The sequence below is a fragment of the Micropterus salmoides genome, unplaced genomic scaffold (genome assembly GCF_014851395.1).
Source record: "Micropterus salmoides isolate LMB-PRFRI ecotype aquatic unplaced genomic scaffold, ASM1485139v1 Ms_hic_scaffold_2, whole genome shotgun sequence".
Taxonomy (NCBI): Eukaryota; Metazoa; Chordata; class Actinopteri; order Centrarchiformes; family Centrarchidae; genus Micropterus; species Micropterus salmoides.
In genome coordinates this window covers 29,856,833-29,874,986 of record NW_024041150.1, presented here as the reverse complement: position 1 = coordinate 29,874,986, position 18,154 = coordinate 29,856,833, and the positions used below count along the sequence as shown (strand labels likewise).

General features: G+C 39.0%; 2 protein-coding genes across 11 annotated transcripts in view; one reads left to right on the top strand and one right to left on the bottom strand.

The window, feature by feature from the left end:
• LOC119911918 overlaps positions 1-18,154 on the bottom strand; it is a 334,810-nt gene that overhangs the window by 81,878 nt on the left and 234,778 nt on the right.
• LOC119911480 (Fc receptor-like protein 5) overlaps positions 1-18,154 on the top strand; it is a 95,011-nt gene that overhangs the window by 44,795 nt on the left and 32,062 nt on the right. For 4 of the 10 annotated variants that reach the window (XM_038730374.1, XM_038730381.1, XM_038730375.1 and 1 more), the window contains exons 1-8: positions 2,758-2,912; positions 3,293-3,325; positions 4,274-4,537; positions 7,083-7,349; positions 11,042-11,314; positions 15,868-16,137; positions 16,819-17,094; positions 17,237-17,506. In XM_038730374.1, the coding sequence (XP_038586302.1) occupies positions 2,876-2,912; positions 3,293-3,325; positions 4,274-4,537; positions 7,083-7,349; positions 11,042-11,314; positions 15,868-16,137; positions 16,819-17,094; positions 17,237-17,506 (1,690 nt within the window). In that variant the 5' untranslated portion in view covers positions 2,758-2,875. The other 6 variants (XM_038730383.1, XM_038730382.1, XM_038730373.1 and 3 more) reach the window with 5 other exon arrangements.

Here is an 18,154-nt window from a genome sequence, read left to right as displayed (position 1 = left end):
ACTACTTTTTACATATTTTATTTCTAGTTTAATGTAAAGCAGACTGTGAGATTGACAGTCGAATCAGGCTCCGCCCATCGAAGCATCGGATCTTTGACTATTCAGGGTCAGACCTAGATAAAACACACATTCCAAATTACTGAGTTTAGATATCGATATTTTTATATGATTATCCATCCTAGAGCACTAGAGAACTAAAACTACTGAGGTGTTTTAGTATTTTTTCATATTGGTATTTGTTACATTTAGTCAACTTTAGATAATTAATACAGACCTGAGTACAGATTAATGAACAGACAGACAGGCTTTTGTTTCTCATTTTGGATGCACACACATGCACAATTCAACTACAATTTATTAGTAGGGGAGAGCCGGGATGAATGAAACACAGCGATTTTTCTCGGAGACCGTACAAGTCTGATATGCCAAACTACCTCAGTACATACAGAACACAGTACTTAACAGAACCGGGAAAAATCAGGTGGATACGTCACACTGAGTTATACGAAAGAAGCTGTTTTCAATCAGGAAAGTAAATTCACTCAAGTGATCATTTTTCATTTTTTGTGTTTATTGTTCCATGTGCCCTGGTCATGATCACATGAATAATTAGTTAGTACTTCCTTAAGTTTTAATTGTCAGAGTTTTACAGTTTAGAAGCCAGTGAAGTTTAAACATCAGGAGTCACTGTCGGGACGATTGAAACCATTGAAACAGAATTGAAGCCATTCTACCTTATTTACATACGGCGGGAGGGGGGCAGAGCCCACCAGGCTGCTCACAGCCAAATAACAGGGTCTTCACCGTAGACCAGGAAAACATGCTGCAGATGTACATAAAAAGGGCAGCCGATATCTAATCCAAATGTGCATTAGCTGTTGAATATTCTAGTTAGCTAGCTAAGTTATATTTATACTATTTTTTATTAAGAAAAAGGACATAGTGAGTTTGCAATAACTGACACAAAAATCAGCTGGAAAAGTGTCGGTGCAGGCCACTTTGTTTGTTTCCCATTTACAGAGCCAGGGCTGAGTACAAACACTGAATTTATTTTAGTGCACAAACAGAACGGACAGCTAGCAGACCGCGAGGAGATGCTCACTGAATTTGAAAAAAAGACGTGTATTAGATTAGAATTGCACACCCCTCCTTTAAATCACAAAGTTGAACTGCAGTATTGTAGATAAAAGTATCCCATCACCTCAGCAGAGACACATGTCCGTGTGGTTTTAGGTTTGGTCACAACTTCCCCCACAGAAAGTGACTGAGCTCGAGCAAAACAGAAATAGTCTCATGAACAGAAGTGAGCGTGAAGAGAGACAAAGCTCTGCCCTCTCTTCCATCTTCTGTTGCTCTAGTAGCAGCTGTTTTTTATACATAGCTATCTATTCAACTCAAATTAGCTTTATTGGCATGAATGTGTAACAACAATTTTGCCAAAGCATCATAAATGTAAATGTTCCGTACTTGTATAGCGCCTTTACAAGTCCACTCAAAGCGCTTTTACACTACATCTGCATTCACCAGTCACACACATTCATACACTGAGCCTAAGTGCTCAAACGGAAACTAACATTCACACTCACTCGTACACTGGCATAATAGCCGCCCAAGGACACTTCGACACACAACCAGGGGGAGTCAGGGATTGAACCGCCGACCTTCCGATTAACGGCCAACCTGCTCTACCTCCTGATATCCCGCCCATATGGTCATAGTCATACGAACTACATAAGAACAATCAACCCCATACATTTCATTAAACAAGTAATTAAAGCGTTTGTGTGTGTTAAAAAAATAAAAAATATCTTTCTCTAGTGGTGTTGGTTTAAAAAAAAAATTTGGAAGTTAATGACCAAAAATTATTTCAAAATATGAAACAGTAGAAAGGAAGAACAATAAGAGGGAAAAAACCTAAAACTTCAAGACATACAGTAACGTAACATACTACATGTGCATACTAATGTAAGGATGTGAAAATTCCTCCTGTGCTCTGTGCCTGGGATCCCCTGCTGCCTCTCTCTTTAGTCCGCACCATTATGTATATAACATGTCAGCACTTTAAAGTATCTTCATGATGAGATACCACCAGGTTTGTTTGTAATTGTTCAGGTTTTTACCAATTTGTCCCTGAGATGTCTTCATTCCCCTGATTTAATAGAGATAAATTTATTTTGTATGGATGGAGTCCAACAGCAAAGTGACTTACTCTGAATAATCAAGAGAAATGGGAGGCACCTGAGCTAAATTTCAAGTGTCATAGTAAAAAGTCTAAATACTTCCGTGATATTTAAATTTTCATTTTTAATACATTTGCAAAAATGTCTTATGGGGTATTGAGTGTAGATTGATGATGGAAAGTGGAATTAAATGATTTTAACATAAGGCTGCAACATAAAATGTGAAAAAGTGAAGGAGTCTGAATACTTTCTGAAAGCACTGTGTACACACACAACACACACCTTCATCACAGTACAGGCTCTGTGAATGTAAGAACAGTGGGCATTTACTGCATAACATGCACAAATAAACACAATAAAACGTGATATGATTCAATTCAATGGTCTTGTGTTTCATGGCTGTGAAATAATTACTTATTGTTTATGTCATTTTTTAGGGACCAGGAACAAACTTTTGCAGACAGGAAGTGTAAACATTTCAAAGTTTGCTGTGGTCGAAACCACTGCAGATGTCTGAGCTTTGTGTAAAAGGGAAGGAAGAACAGACAGGCTGTACTCAGGAGGAGAAGGTAAAGAAAAAATGTGCTCTCATATTTATATGAAATGTAACTTCTCTCTTCCTGCTGCATCATTATTAATGCAAAGTAGAAACATTTGTCAGCAGCAGAGCGACAGTGTCCGTGCTGGATGTGAAGATGGGGCACACTTTGCTCTGTGTGCTGGGGTTATTCTGTGAGTACATCACTGACTTTACAATGTTGAGACTTTCAGAGGCAGACTCATGTTTTATCAACATGGTAGTTTAGTAGACATGATCTTGGTTTCTGATTTGACTTGGTTCAGAGTGCAGGACTGTTAAATACACTACTGCACTAGTTCTTTTTGCACTAATGTTTTGCACAATGCATGTTCAGATTATGGTCTGAGGTATTGTTATTGTTATATATTGTATAAAGCCTTTGAATTTAACGTACCTCTGTACCAACTAACAGAATATCATCACAGAAATGTGTGATCCTGTTGATTGATAATCAATAGTTGCCTCTGATGAAACTCCAGCTGGATTTAAATGTCTTTGCTTTTTGTCTGATGAAGTTTAATCTTTATTTTAGTGCTGAATACACTCCTCTACGGACACGCTGAAGGTGACCTATTGTCTTTTTTCTAGTTTTTACATATTGACTCTTAATCACATTCTCTTGTTGTGCTTGTATTTTCATGTATCATTTAACTCCATGTATCAAAACAAATTATGAAATGAAAAGATTACTGCCCATGAGTTTTTGTATGCCCTGAAGCTGTGCTGCAGCTGATGTATATCTACTGAAGAGTCTTTTACCTTCATACAGATGCATTTTATTTTCACACACTCATCTGATCATCTTAACAGGGCAGGATGATGATCAAGAGAGGAGCGCTGACGACTCTGTGGTGATGCAGTCAGTTACAACAGTCTGACCAAAGATTTCAATACTAATGAGTTTATATAATTACTCTGGAGGCAGTTAAAGGTCGTCTGCTGTTCAAATCCTCTCCCTCATTTAGGGTGGTGACATGGTGTGCTGGCTGCCACAGTGTGTTTTTTGGTGTTACCTCTGCTGAAGTCAGAAATTGTTGAATGCTTCACATACAGATGGTCACAAATGATAAATCAACCTAAAGTGTCTCAGTGAGGTTTTGGGACAAACCTTCAGAACAGCTTCAATGCTCCTTTGTCTCTGAACTCTGTTGGAGACGTTCAGTTGGAGTGAGATGTCGTTACTGTGAAGGAGATAACATAAGATAAACATCATTTTCATCCTCATCAAATCGTTCAGGGAGCCAGTGTGCCCTGTATGTATGTACGAGTAATAAAGTCACTCTAACTGGATCCAGCAGTTCTGTAAAGTTGTTGTCACTACTACCAAGTTTAGCTGCAACAATAAGATTTATTTATGAGCTGTGTTGATGTGATCATCATGTTTGACACTGAGTTTATATGATGTATGAATTTAAATATAAAGGCATCACTGTAAAATCACTCACGTTACCAGATGAAGTTTATGTTCATTCGATTGAATGTATTAATAAAACGCTCTTCCTCTGTTACACAGAGAGTGAAGCAATCCTGGAAGTTCCTCATTTCACTATGTTTGAAGGAGACTCAGTGACTCTGCGCTGTAGGCATCGTACTCCAGGAAATGAGATGAAAGCTTCCTTTATCAAAGATGGATCACCTCTTAAAATGGAAACAAACCATCCTTCACTCAGTTTAGTAGAAATGACCATTAATCCAGTGTCAGTGTCAGATGGAGGAACTTACAAGTGTAAATTTGATGATGGGGCAGAATCTGAAGAAAGAGAACTGAAAGTGGAAGGTGAGTAGCTGTACAGTATTATTATTTAAAATGCTACACAGAGAATAAAAAAAGTGCAAAGTGTGTCTTGTTTGGTGAGGTCGCCTAGCATCCTTAGTTGCAGATGTAGATTGGCTCTGTCAATGTCACTGGGAAGCTGAAGGTCTCCTTTGCGAAATCCACGGTAATATGCTCCCTCTGTGCGGCAATAGTCATCCAGACTTGGTCAAACCTGCGCTCGATTTCTGATCTCACTAGATCAAGTGCTTCATAAGATTCACGTTGCCACAGTGATTCGCCCTTTTCTGACATGACTTCCTCCACTGCTGTGGTGCTGCGAAAACGAGCTGGATCCTGCTGGAGTGTACGTAGCATCTCCAAAAGTGGGCCATAGGCACACACCGCCGTGTCGGAAACAGCGCAAGAATGTTACATAATCTTCATCGCCAAAAAAAAGACTTGAACACGTTTTGGCGTTTTGCTGACTCTCTGATGAGTGTGGCAACGCTCTGCACAAATGCATCTGCTACAAGACGCACATCACGTGCTACCTCTTGCAGAGCCAGATCAAGAGCATGGTTGCGGCAGTGGACAAATAACGAACCAGGACAAACCTCCTTAAGTCTTGCTTGTACTCCAGAAAAGCGACGTTACTGGCACCAACAGTAGCCTTGTAGTTTTTCCAAAGGAATGTTCAGTTGCAGGAAGATGTCATGTATGCAGAGAAAGAGGGTTTCTGATGTTGTGTCAGGTGCATTATAAAACCCCAAAAATACACTCTGCTGGGAAAGGGTTGAATACACATAAAACAAATGACAAGAGAACTGCTCAGATGACCCAGTGTCTGTTGTTCCGTCAGCGGTCAGTCCGTAGTAATGAGAGTCAGATGCCCCAGCTACTATCTTACGCTGAACAGCATGTGCAAAGCGCTCCAGTATTTCATTTTGCACTGTATCTGACATCCAGTTCTCCCTTCTGAGCATTGATTGCTGTGCTACTTAACGCGGCAATCTTGTAAAGAGCTTCAAGATGAAAACATGATTTTTCATGCTCTCTAAATTTTTCCACAGCCTTTTGCCTATTTGAGAAGCCTCCCTTCACAAATGTGGCGTCAGCTCGTGTGCGGTCTTCAATAATTAGCTTCTTTGCAACAACACAGCAACATGTGAAGCATAATACTTTATTTGTCTCTTTCACATAATGAAGCCATTTCCACTGCTGAAACCAACTTGAACTGAATGATCTTGAGAAGCTTTCTGTCCCAAAACGGCTGGATGGAAAGTTAAAATCCTTTGGCTGAAAAGGCTCGACGTGTAACTTTAGGCTGACAACAGAGCTAGCAGCCTCAACGTTAGCAGGCTGGACAGGAGGAGGACCAACGCTGGTCCTGTTGTTGGTGGAGTTGGACCCAGAATTGGTGGCAGCTGAATCCACGCTTGTGCTCGAAAGTTTGGATTTGGTAGAGTTTTTGAAAAACTCTCTCTTCAGCGACATGCTGAAATCCATTAGTGGCTACATGAGTGTGTTTGTGGGTGTGTGTAACAGAAATTACATCCGTGTGCATACTCCCTGTGATCGGCAACAGTATGTGGTTAATACACATCTTGTTTTGATTTGATTATGCCTACCCAAAAAACTTAAATCTAAAAGTGCACTCTTCTCAGAGTCAAATCCCAAATTTGTCATTATAAATATTTTATTGAAATATATTTTTAATTGCCAGCCCAGAGAAAAAGCAGAACATACAGTTAACTCAAATATGACGTCTTGACTTCCAGCAGTCACCTTTTTTTTTGTTGTTTTTTTTACACATGCAGCTGGCGCAGGATTAATAAACCAGCTGCTGCGTTGGTTTGACTGCGCCTGAACGCTTCGCTAGGAAGCTGAGCTTGAGCTACTGGGAGAGATGACTTACTGTTATTTCTCACAATATAAAAGCTGTTTGTGCTTGAAGTGTACCGTCATTCACCGGTACTGCCACTTTTACATTTTACTCTTTGACGGTACTGTTCTCTGCCCTCTCCATATCAGGTCCTCTGGGCTCCACGTGACGCTCACCTGTTCCCGTTTTCTCCTGCCTGCTAATCTCCGCAGGGAGATCAGGAGCCGTTCATGCAGCCATATGCATCAAGCTCGTCAAAGTCACATATCGCGAACCAACCAATCACAGCCAGGAGTAGGCGGGGCATTAAAAAAAAGGTTGAGGGACTACAGCAAACTTTAGAAATGCTGAACTCGTTGTTCTGTATGCACGGTTATTATTATTGACTAGGCTACTTTGCATAAACACCAAGTACAGCATTTGTCTTGAACAATAATCGAATAACTGAAAACAATTAATAATTGGAAAAAATTACTGTACGTGTACCGGCAATGCTTAGTGTCGTGCAAAGTCACCCCCCAAAGGCCCATTCTGAGCCATGAAAAACCCTGGTTGTGTTAAAGCTGTTCAATTGTATTTGTTTGTGTTCTTTATATTTTTTATTTTTTTATTATAAATTACTACATTTGATCTGTTTAGTATTTAATCTGGTTTGGATCTTAACTGGTGTTTTTATGTTAACAGTTCGAAACAGGGTTGATGTGATCCTGCAACCCAACTGGCCTCAGATATTCAGAGGAGAGACGATCACTCTCAGCTGTGAGATCCAGGATGTTGGAGACACAGAGTGGGAGTATGAATGGAGGACACCCAGCTCAGAAACACCTCCACAACACAAAGAATACAGGATCAGCAGAGCTACTGAGTCCCACAGTGGAGACTACAGCTGTAAGGGTCGAAGAGACTATTTGTTAACACAGTGGAGTGATGTCATCACATTGACAGTATCAGGTAAGTTGGACCGTCTGTGTTTTGAGGTGTGTTCATACTGAAAATATTTTTAATATGTTCATTTATCAAAACAAAACAGCAGGAAACATTTATCCAACAACAACAAAGAAGGGTCTTACAGGGAGCTCAGTAACAACTTGTGGTTGTTTTTTAATGAGGGAACAGAATAACTTTATGTTCTGTTGAATTATGATTCACAGAAATGTAGAAACAAGAACAGAGAACTGTGCAGCTGTCTTCTAATAAGTGAATAAAAATCACACTGAATCTGCTGAACTCAACAGGGCACCTTTTAGACCACATGATCACCATGGTATCCACTAAAGAAACTGCACTCAGAAGACATTAACATTAGCTAGAGCCCTATAAAGAGAGAAAATTGAAAAAATAAAGACATTCTTGATCGTCACGTGGTTCATGGAGACCGCACATAGTTCCCGGAGGCTGTATTGAAAATGAGCAAGAGAAACGACAAAATGGCAATTTTTGAATTTATATAATAAATGTATTGATTTACAGTATTTTTACAGCAAACTGACACAGCTAGTTACATTAGGCTACTATTTTTTAAAAAAAGGACATTTGACAGTAAAAGAAAGAAAGAGTGTTCCTCTTGAAAACACCATGTTTTAAAATTCAGATCAGAAGTAACTTTTTAACAGTCCTTTTAGTAATCCCATGGTACCAGGGTTATTGATCTTAATAACTAATATAATGTTTATCCTGCGGCCGCGCCTGGTGGACTCAAAAGCATTGACTATAATGGCAGCGATCAGCTCCGGTGTAGGTACCAGGGGCGAGTTCAATCTCAAAACATTTTGCACCGGTTTGCAACACTTTCGTGTCGAACGACTTGTTTCCTTGCCACGTTGCGCAAAACATTTAGCTACGTTTTGTTGGCGCTGAACTCGCCCCAGCAAGGCTGGTTCAATTTGCAGGTTTATTGAAACAGTAATTAGTCAAAACAAATGTCCAAACAAAAGGCAAGGTTATCCAGACACAGGGGTAAAGTCCAACTAAGGCAGAGTAAACCAAGAACAAAGGAACAGGCCGGAAATCCAGGAGAAAAACAGAGCAGTACGCAGAACACTCAACAACTTATTGTTAATATGTCAACTCATATGCAACAAAGACTGAGCAGAACTAAGGGCAATATATACTGGGACATGTAGGCAGGGTAATTAGTCACAGGTGAGACACATGAGGAATCAAGACAAACTTTAAACAAAGCTAGACAAAAGCACCAAACACGAATGAAATGACAAAATAAAACAGGAGTATAGATAGTGACAATACAATGAATGGTATAGGCCTATACAGAATTCGTCACCAGCACACGCAATTATTTCTTTATTAACTTAACCAGCTCAGTGTTTCTAAATAACGTCTTGTTCAACTCCAAGATCATGACATATTCAGTTAATAAAAATATTAGTGATGGTGAGATGAAGCTTCATGAAGCATTGAAGCTTTCCGTCCAATTGATTCACTCATGGTCCGAAGCTTCACGGTGCTTCATTTGCTCTACTGTCCCATCTAGTGGACAATAAATGTAAAACAGGCAGAGTGATTATAATGGCACCATGGCTTTTGTGAGTGAAGCTTTGAACTGAATAAACTCATGTATGATGTTTGTCATGCCGATACATAAATGATAAACTTATTAATATGGTGTCTGTGTCTTTATGATACAATGATAGGGTCAATGGGAACGTGGAAACAATGGAGAGGGTTATGATGTGAATGTGTTGTTTGGTTTGTGACTTTAGATAATAGAGACCACATTTATTCATTTTTATTTTTCCACAGTGCTGAGCTTCAGGCGATTTCTTCTTTTGGAGATGATTTTACCTGCTTTAGAACATTATTATTATTAGGGTAATATGGGGTAAGACGCCCCAGTTTTATTCTTACAAAAACCACTATGTCAAAAAAAAATCTTCTGGCTGCCGCAAGTCTAACTGAACTAAAAATGTCCTGTTTCATCACAAGTTGTGATAAAATAATCTGTAGATACAATCTAATTGTGTTAAATTAAAATCTGAAATAAAATTAAAAAGTCCGGAAAATGTTAATGATTGTATTTTGCTGCTCCTTTGGAATCACACACCAAACCCACGACCCATTTCCTGAATCAGTCACGTGATACGGCCGGCTCGCGAGGCTTCGAACGTCACCACATACGTCACCAACACAAGCCTCGATACGCGCTTCACAAAAATCACCCTGGATTACTCAACACGCGCCTCGAAGCCTCGATACAGACACATCACTAAAAAATATATAAAATTATAAAAATAAATCATATGTAAATAACCCTTTCATTCACTTTAATAAATCTAAAAACACATATCCCTATTACAGTTGCCTATCTGTGGACTTTTGTGAGTTGTTGATACCTTAATCCATTCATCCCCATGTTTGAACCAAGAAGCTGCTGTACTGTCTCAGTCGGAAAATTGTTGGGATGGTCAGTGAGAGAATGTTTTTAGTATTTCAAACGGTTCTCACACACAGGAACTATGTTGATGATGTGAATATGTAATCAGTGCAAACATATCCAGTAAGTATTGAGTGTTCACCAATATGGTTCAGCCACTATTGCACATTAATGTGGTATAGATAAACCTCAATTGTTGTATGAAAAATAAGCTCAAGTCGCTCTGTAGGCACATTTTGAGGCAGACCAGGCTATTGCATCATCTTTGTGCATCGTCCTCAAACCTGTAAATATTAAAGTCCTAGCTGCTGATCGAAAATATACTTAAAAGTGAGACAGGTATAATAAGTTTTAACTCTTAAACAGTATTATTTATTCTGAGGTGGTAAAATATTATTTTGAATAAATACAACATTAACAGTACCGTCTCTTCTACTCGCATCAGATTCAAAGATTGAGGAAAGAAGGGATATAGAGACTAAGAGAAGGGAAAGTGAGCGAAGACAGAAGGGATGCAGACACTGAGAGAAGAGAATTAAAATAATATAACTTTTCCTTCTATATGATATATTTCATAGGCATTTACAATCATGTGTTGTTTTCTATCACTATGGCTTCAGCATCACTACTCCTCCATCATGCAGAACCTACTGCTCTTATAGAATACATGTTTACTATGAAGATTGGTTTTATAATATATTAACATACTCATTTTAATGTTAGTTGTAAATCTCCATTTATTTCTTAAAATTTAAACCTATTTAAACTTTCCTTTTAAACTGCCTGTTTCAGTCTCTCTTTGGTCCCTTGTACTCCAAAATGGATCTTCATACAAGCCCCACTAATATAATTAACTAAATTAAAATCCCCCCACCCACCAAAAAACCACCAAATTACATTTTGAAGTATTTTATTCATACATGCACCACTAATATATTTATATTTTATTAAATACCACATATCCCATGCATCCCAAATAGCTCTGCTGTGCTAGCATTTGCTGCTAACTTCTGGGAACTACTCAGACGCTCCATGATCAACCATTGCTGTTGAAAAAATGGTCCGATGGAGTGAACGGAGATGATGCGACTCTCTCTCTAAAGGGCTCTGACATTACCTAGCTAGTTATGTGGTAACTAGTTTATTACTAACTAAGGAGAGAAAATTGTCACATGTTGCACATACATTTTTCTGAGCTAAATTCTATTAAAGCCATTTACTTGTTTTGTTTTTTCTTCTCTGAACTGAACAGCAGATAGACCTAAGCCCACACTGACAGCAGACAAAACCATTATACCAGTGAGGGGCGCTGTGACACTGAGCTGTTCTGTGGAGGGCTCTGCTGACTGGAAATACTACTGGTTCAGTCGTACATCACGCTCTTCTGGAGCTCAGCGCTTAAGGGATGGTGGAGCAGACAAAGCTATCAGAGTCTCACAAGGAGGTCTGTACCACTGCAGAGGAGGAAGAGGAGATCCAGAGACCTTCACTCGGGACAGTGATACAGTCACCATTCAGAAAACTGGTGAGTTTAGTTATTTGTTCCGGAATAATATAATATGCTTTATTTAAATATCAGTAGTGATGAAAACACTCATGTCGGTACAGTAGCAAATATCAACAGTAATGAAAAAATTAACATAGGTCTGTAGCCAGGAGCTGATCAGGTCAACTAACAGGAGGGTGTGAAGCCTTGTTTTTGGCCCCTCTTCCCCAGTCACTGAATAATGTAATAAGTAATATTGTTCAAAAACACATTTTAGAAATTGCCCACAGTATTCCTATTGAGTCCAAAAACAAACAAAAAAACTAAACCTGTAAGCCCTGTATAATATGACTACAATCATCCTATCATATCTCTGTCTGGACTCAGAACATGTGTTTCAGTTTAGTGACTTACAATCAGCTGAAAATACTGAGCTACAGCAGATCTGATTTTATCAATAGATTTTAGTCTGTAAAACCAGCAGAAAAATACCTTCCTCACTGTCTACAATTTGATTACAGTTTGAATTTCTACAGCAGTATCACCAGCACACAGAGAAGTTTTTTTATTTACTTAATAGAGTCTGTGTTTCTAAATAACATCTTATTCAGCTCCAAGATTCTGATAACTCCAAATTGTTGAAGAAATATTGTGAGCCAGGTTCAGGGAGAGAGAAATCGCGAGGCACCCTTCAATTGCCCTCCTTTGCTCAATGGTAAAACCATACACAGTGCAATGAAGCACAGTGCAAAGGATGCTGGAATAAATAAGTATAAGTATTTTGTGCAGGAGAGATGACTTGAGTTAGGTGTATTGGTATTCAGTATCTACAATATGACAATTTAACAGTATTAACAGCACTGAAATTGTCAGGTTTCAGGCAGAGAAGACCCAAACGCAGATCAGAGTTAGACAGTTTATTCAAAGAGAATCAGCAAGGGAAGTCTGAGATCTCGGGGCTAGGGCTCTCTCCAGGTCCGGGGTGTAGGGAAATCCGTGCGCTGGGAAGTGTCCAGGCTGCGGCCGGAACTGAGGCCAACATGCAGGTGGTCGCTGAGGCGGTGGGAGTCTTCTGGGAGAGACAGAGCAACAAGGGTTAACCAGATGCAACGATTCACAAGGTTCTAGGCTAGTCAAAGGTTGGCTGGGACTGACACGACATAGGCGTGGAGATCACACGATCCGGCGGGGACTGGATGTCTCAGACTCTCCTTTAAGCAGCGGTGATTGAGGAATGCAGGTCAGGTGCGCTGATTGCAGATCAGGTGAGTGCAGAGCCCGCAGCAGGCACGCCCCCAGCTCAAGGTAATATATGGTAATATAGTTGTGGCTAGCAGGCATACAAGATTTTATCATAGCTGCAACATCAGGGGTGTTACAATTGCCCCCAAGCCACATGATCCAGTGTACGCAACTTGTTTGTCTGTTTTAACATATTTTAGTAAATATAAATATAAACTACATTTAAAAAGGGATATTAGAGAGGTGGTATTATCCTTATTTTGAGATTCAAAATCTTATTTAGAGGTTGTACCAGAACAGGTTTACATGATTTAATTTTCAAAAAACACCATATTTTTTTTCATACTGCACATTGCTGCAGCTCCTCTTTTCACCCTGTGTTGAAGGCTTTATTTTAGCTATGGAGTGATACATCTGGTCTCTAAAAGATCTTTGTTGGGAGTTGCAAATGCGCAGTTCCCAGTTAAGGACTACTAGCCAATCAGAAGCAGAGAAGGGTGCGTCAGTGAGAAGCTGGTAAACGGCTTGATTCAGTTGTAGGCTACATGTTGCTGACCAGCTTGGCGAAATAAAGGAAGAGTTTCAGAGTGGAGAGTTATTAAAAGTATTTTTCATCCATAAAGTTTTAACTGAGCTCTGTCTCTACATCATAGTAACAACTTTATGTCCAGTGACTGCCTGGAGGGTAGCTAGTGTTTGGAAGGGAGAGGAGAGGTGTGTGCTGCAGCTCAGTGTTTTTGAGGGCATGTCAGGAGTAGCCGCTTGGTGAGTGTTATATGAGGCGCATTTAGCTTTCATCCCTGTGTCCTCACAGGGATGAAAGGGAAGCGGCTGGACTACAAAGGAGCTGTTTTCAGGCAGTCCAGAGCAGAATTTTCTGTGGGGACTTTGGACTTTTTCGCTTTGCAAACCTGCACAAAAAAGGTATATAACTGAAAGGGAAAAAGCCAAAAAACATAATACCACCTCTTTAAAAGAAATGTTGAAGAAATTTGTTCTAGTATAAACAAATCAGCAATTAACATAGGCCAACATTCTTTGTATAAAATAATGTGTGTTTTATATGTGTGAATAGGCCTAAGTCTGCAAAAGCAAAGTTCCTTTCATTGTCTGCATAGTGGATTTAAAGTAGTTCATTGTATAAGACCCAGCAAAACCAAAGAGAATAACTAGTTTACTTATAAAAAGCAATTTTATGAAATTAGAACAGAGAACTTAGCAAAAGATCCAAAATAATTTGAACCACATAGAAAAAAACTAAGTAACATTGTTGGCAGTAAATACTTTGAGGTAGGCTTTTACTTGAGATACAGTGGGTTAATATGACTTATTTTTCAAAATAAGTCATATTAACGATCGTTAATAATTTTCAGCACCCTAACACTGAATGCATGGCTGTCTCCCTCTCCTCATTCTTCAAAGGACGAGCGGATGTGAAGGAGAGATCGGCAGAAAGTGATGGTGAAAGTTAGCGAAGAAAAACAATTAACGTTAAGTTGTCAGGTTTCAGCTCTGTCCTGTACACATACTGTAAGTTACATCTTCATAGTTAAATTAAATAAAAAAAGGACGGTGTTGACCACGGAGGAGTTGAGGTTTGTAATGTTAAAGTGAATTAGGGATGCAAACTAGTTGTTTTACAGTTTTTCTCGGTCGCTTTGGTGCATTTCTCGAATCATCCTTAACATTTGCAAAACAGTAAGTGCATTTCTCAAACAGGTAGTGCAAACGGCACAACACAGTGGATTACCTGCAAAAGCCCATAACTTAGTCTCTGTCAAAAGCAAATCTTTATGTCATTGAACTTGAACAGTGCCATCAGAACGACAAGTCCTTGTGTCTTGTTTATGAACAAGCAAGTCAAAATGTTTCGCCATCTTGTCAATATAACCGTGTACTCTGTAAGTATTTTCTGAGTATTCTCTGTAAGTACACTCTGGCTAAGATTTTGATGACAATGATTGAAAATGCACAAGGCTGCACTTTTTTTGTCTGGCATATATCACTTTCACCAGTACAAAGTTATACATTGCAGGAGAGAGGACAGGAATCACAGCTATGCTTTTACTGTTCGAACTGTAATTTGTTCGAATTTGTGGACAGAACATGTCATTGTAATACAGAAAACAAAGAGACAGGACTGTTGCATGGGATACATCCCTTTGGCTGACGTTCCAGTCTGTTGTATCACAGATTCTCTTCCACATCACAACAGATATCTTCATCAATTCAGGGCACATTTACAAAAAAATTCAAATAGACATGTATAGAATGGTAGAAAATGGTAATTATAGTGTAGTTTATAATGTCATTGGTTAGCTCACTTGGTAGAGCACAGGGCTTATAGTCTTAAGGTTGTGTGTTCAATCCTCAAAATTTTTCTTTTTTATATTTTTATAATCCTCTATAACAAAGTTCTTATGAAAAGACTGTTTCACATGCTCACATTACTCTAAAGCATGTGCTGGACTATGTGCGTTCTTGGCAGAGGAAAGACCTTCTCATTCAGGGGAATCCATGTAATGTTACACATTTCCTGACGGCTTTCCGAACCTTTGAAATAGCCGTCGGGAACTTGCACTTGCCAGTCCCTGTATTCAGCTATGGTTTGTTATCTCGTGATCACGAGAAAATGAATTCTCAGGGGAAAACAACATTCGCTTTATATATATATATATATACAGTATATATATATACAGTATATATATATATATATATATATAAATAAAATGTTCTTGGGGGATGACCACCAAACCCCCCACACATATGTTTTACATTATACCGCCCTGTGAAATCATGTTTTAATCCCCACAGACATTATTTTTATTATTTTGTTATTTGTAAATGTACCTACTTTGCACCAGCCCGCCTCTCTCTTTCTCTCTCTCCCTGTCTTGCTTTCTCCATCAGTAGTAGTTTATGTTTTATAAAGTCGGTGAAATGACACAGAACTCGTTTTATCTAGATGTTTCCACCCGGCATGCCAGTTTGGTAATTATGTAGCCTATCAATGTCTTTGTCCATCCAGGTGTTTCATTATAGACATCGTCCAATGCCAATTTTGCAGACATCACTCAACCCTAATTTAACTACATGTGACTGCATTATCTTTGTATGTTTCACTTCCGGATGTTTTTGCCTCATTTGAAACACGTTGCTTTATAAGTTTGATTGCTTGTTTCTGAACTGCTTTTGTTGTCATGGATGTTGAGTCGTATTTGTATTATTTATTGAACCTTCATACAAAAGTCAAATTGTTGCCTGATGAAAAAACTTAGAAGTGGTGCTGAAAACATTGAGGTGTTTAAATTTCTATTAGAATCCTAACTGTGTACTTTTTGTGTGAACAGTGTCCAACAGGGCCGTTGTGACTCTCCAACCCAACTGGCTTCAGATCTTCAGTGGTGAGAAGTTCACTGTCAGATGTGAGATCCAGGGAGGAGGAGACACTAAATGGACGTATGAATGGACACCAGCCAAATTAAACAGACCTCCAACAGACAATGAATACAGGATCAGCAGAGCTACTGTGTCCCACAGTGGAGACTACAGCTGTAAGGGTAGAAGAGACTCATATTCCTCAACAGAGTGGAGTGATGTCATCACACTGACAGTATCATGTAAGTTGGACCGTCTGTCATCTGTAATGAAAATGAAAAATCTAAATAACGCAACAGAAAACTCTTATTTCTCCAACAATTATGTCGCTCTCTTCAGGTCACACAGTAACTAATGTTTGTTTTTTTAATGTGGGAACAAAATAAGTGTAAAGGAGCCAGTAATCAGAGTACTGCAGCTTTGAAAATATAATCATTCACAAATGTACAGGAATGAACAACGAATATCAAGTAACTTATAGGTGTAACGATGGTGCAGTTTAACACTGTTCACCACAGCAAGAAGGTTCTGGGTGTGAACCTAACCTTTGGCCAACTGGTTGAGTTAACTCACGATCAGTAGATCGGATGTATGATACAGTTGTCTTCCAGAAAAACACAGTGAAAGTGTTCACCTTAATCTTCAACACTAAAACACAGGTTTTCGCAAAGGTCACAAATGTAGCATTCAGTAGTGCAGTGTAAAATTATCATGTAATTTATATTTTATATTTTTAAAGGAATTCATGGAGTTTCTTGGTTTGTTCAAAGCAGGATGCAAAAGAGTCTGAAGACTTGAGCAACACATGCTTTCAGGGTCTCAAAATTCAAGTATTTGCCTATGTGCTGCACTATTTAATAAGAACTAATTCACAGAGACAGTGATTCATTTCCTTTTTTATGTCTTTGTCCTAAATCAAACAGCACAGAGACCAAAGGCTGAACTGAGCGCTGACAGGAGAGACTTTCCAGCAGGGGGCAGTGTGACCCTGAGCTGCTCTGTGAACCTGTCATCTGGTTGGAAATACTTCTGGTACAGAGGAGAGAAAACCTCTGAACCCCTGAACACACAAGATGCTGTCTTCATCTCAGATGGACAAATCAGTGTCTCACAGGGAGGACTCTACTGGTGCAGAGGAGGAAGAGGAGACCCAGTTTACTACACAGAGGACAGTGATGCAGTCGGTATCGACAAAATTAGTGAGTTTGATTTGTTTTTGAAACATAATTTAAAAACAGTTTTGAATCCATAATTATTAATTGATAAAGAGATTACATTTTGCTATAGATTTACCATTTTGTCATTTTTGTATCCTCACTATGAATTCTTGATCATAAACAGTCCCAAACAGGGCTGTTGTGACTCTGCAACCAAACTGGTCTGAAATATACTCAGGAGAGACGATCACTCTGAGATGTGAGATCAAGAACGGAGGAGACACTGAGTGGGAGTACGAGTGGAAAACAACGAGCTCATACAAACCTTTAAAAGACAGTGAATACAGGATTAAATATGCTTACTTATCCCACAGTGGAGACTACAGCTGTAAGGGTAGAAGAGACTCATATTCCTCAACAGAGTTGAGTGATGTCATCACACTGACAGTATCATGTAAGTTGGACCGTCTGTCATCTGTAATGAAAATGAAAAATCTAAATAACGCAACAGAAAACTCTTATTTCTTCAACAATTATGTCGCTCTCTTCAGGTCACACAGTAACAAAAGATGTTTGTTTTTTAATGTGGGAACAAAATAAGTGTAAAGGAGCCAGTAATCAGAGTACTGCAGCTTTTAAAATATAATCATTCACAGGGAAATGTACAGGAATGAACAACGAATATCAAGTAACTTATAGGTGTAACGATGGTGCAGTTTAACACTGTTCACCACAGCAAGAAGGTTCTGGGTGTGAACCTAACCTTTGGGCAACTGGTTGAGTTAACTCACGATCAGTAGATCGGATGTATGATACAGTTGTCTTCCAGAAAAACACAGTGAAAGTGTTCACCTTAATCTTCAACACTAAAACACAGGTTTTCGCAAAGGTCACAAATGTAGCATTCAGTAGTGCAGTGTAAAATTATCATGTAATTTATATTTTATATTTTTAAAGGAATTCATGGAGTTTCTTGGTTTGTTCAAAGCAGGATGCAAAAGAGTCTGAAGACTTGAGCAACACATGCTTTCAGGGTCTCAAAATTCAAGTATTTGCCTATGTGCTGCACTATTTAATAAGAACTAATTCACAGAGACAGTGA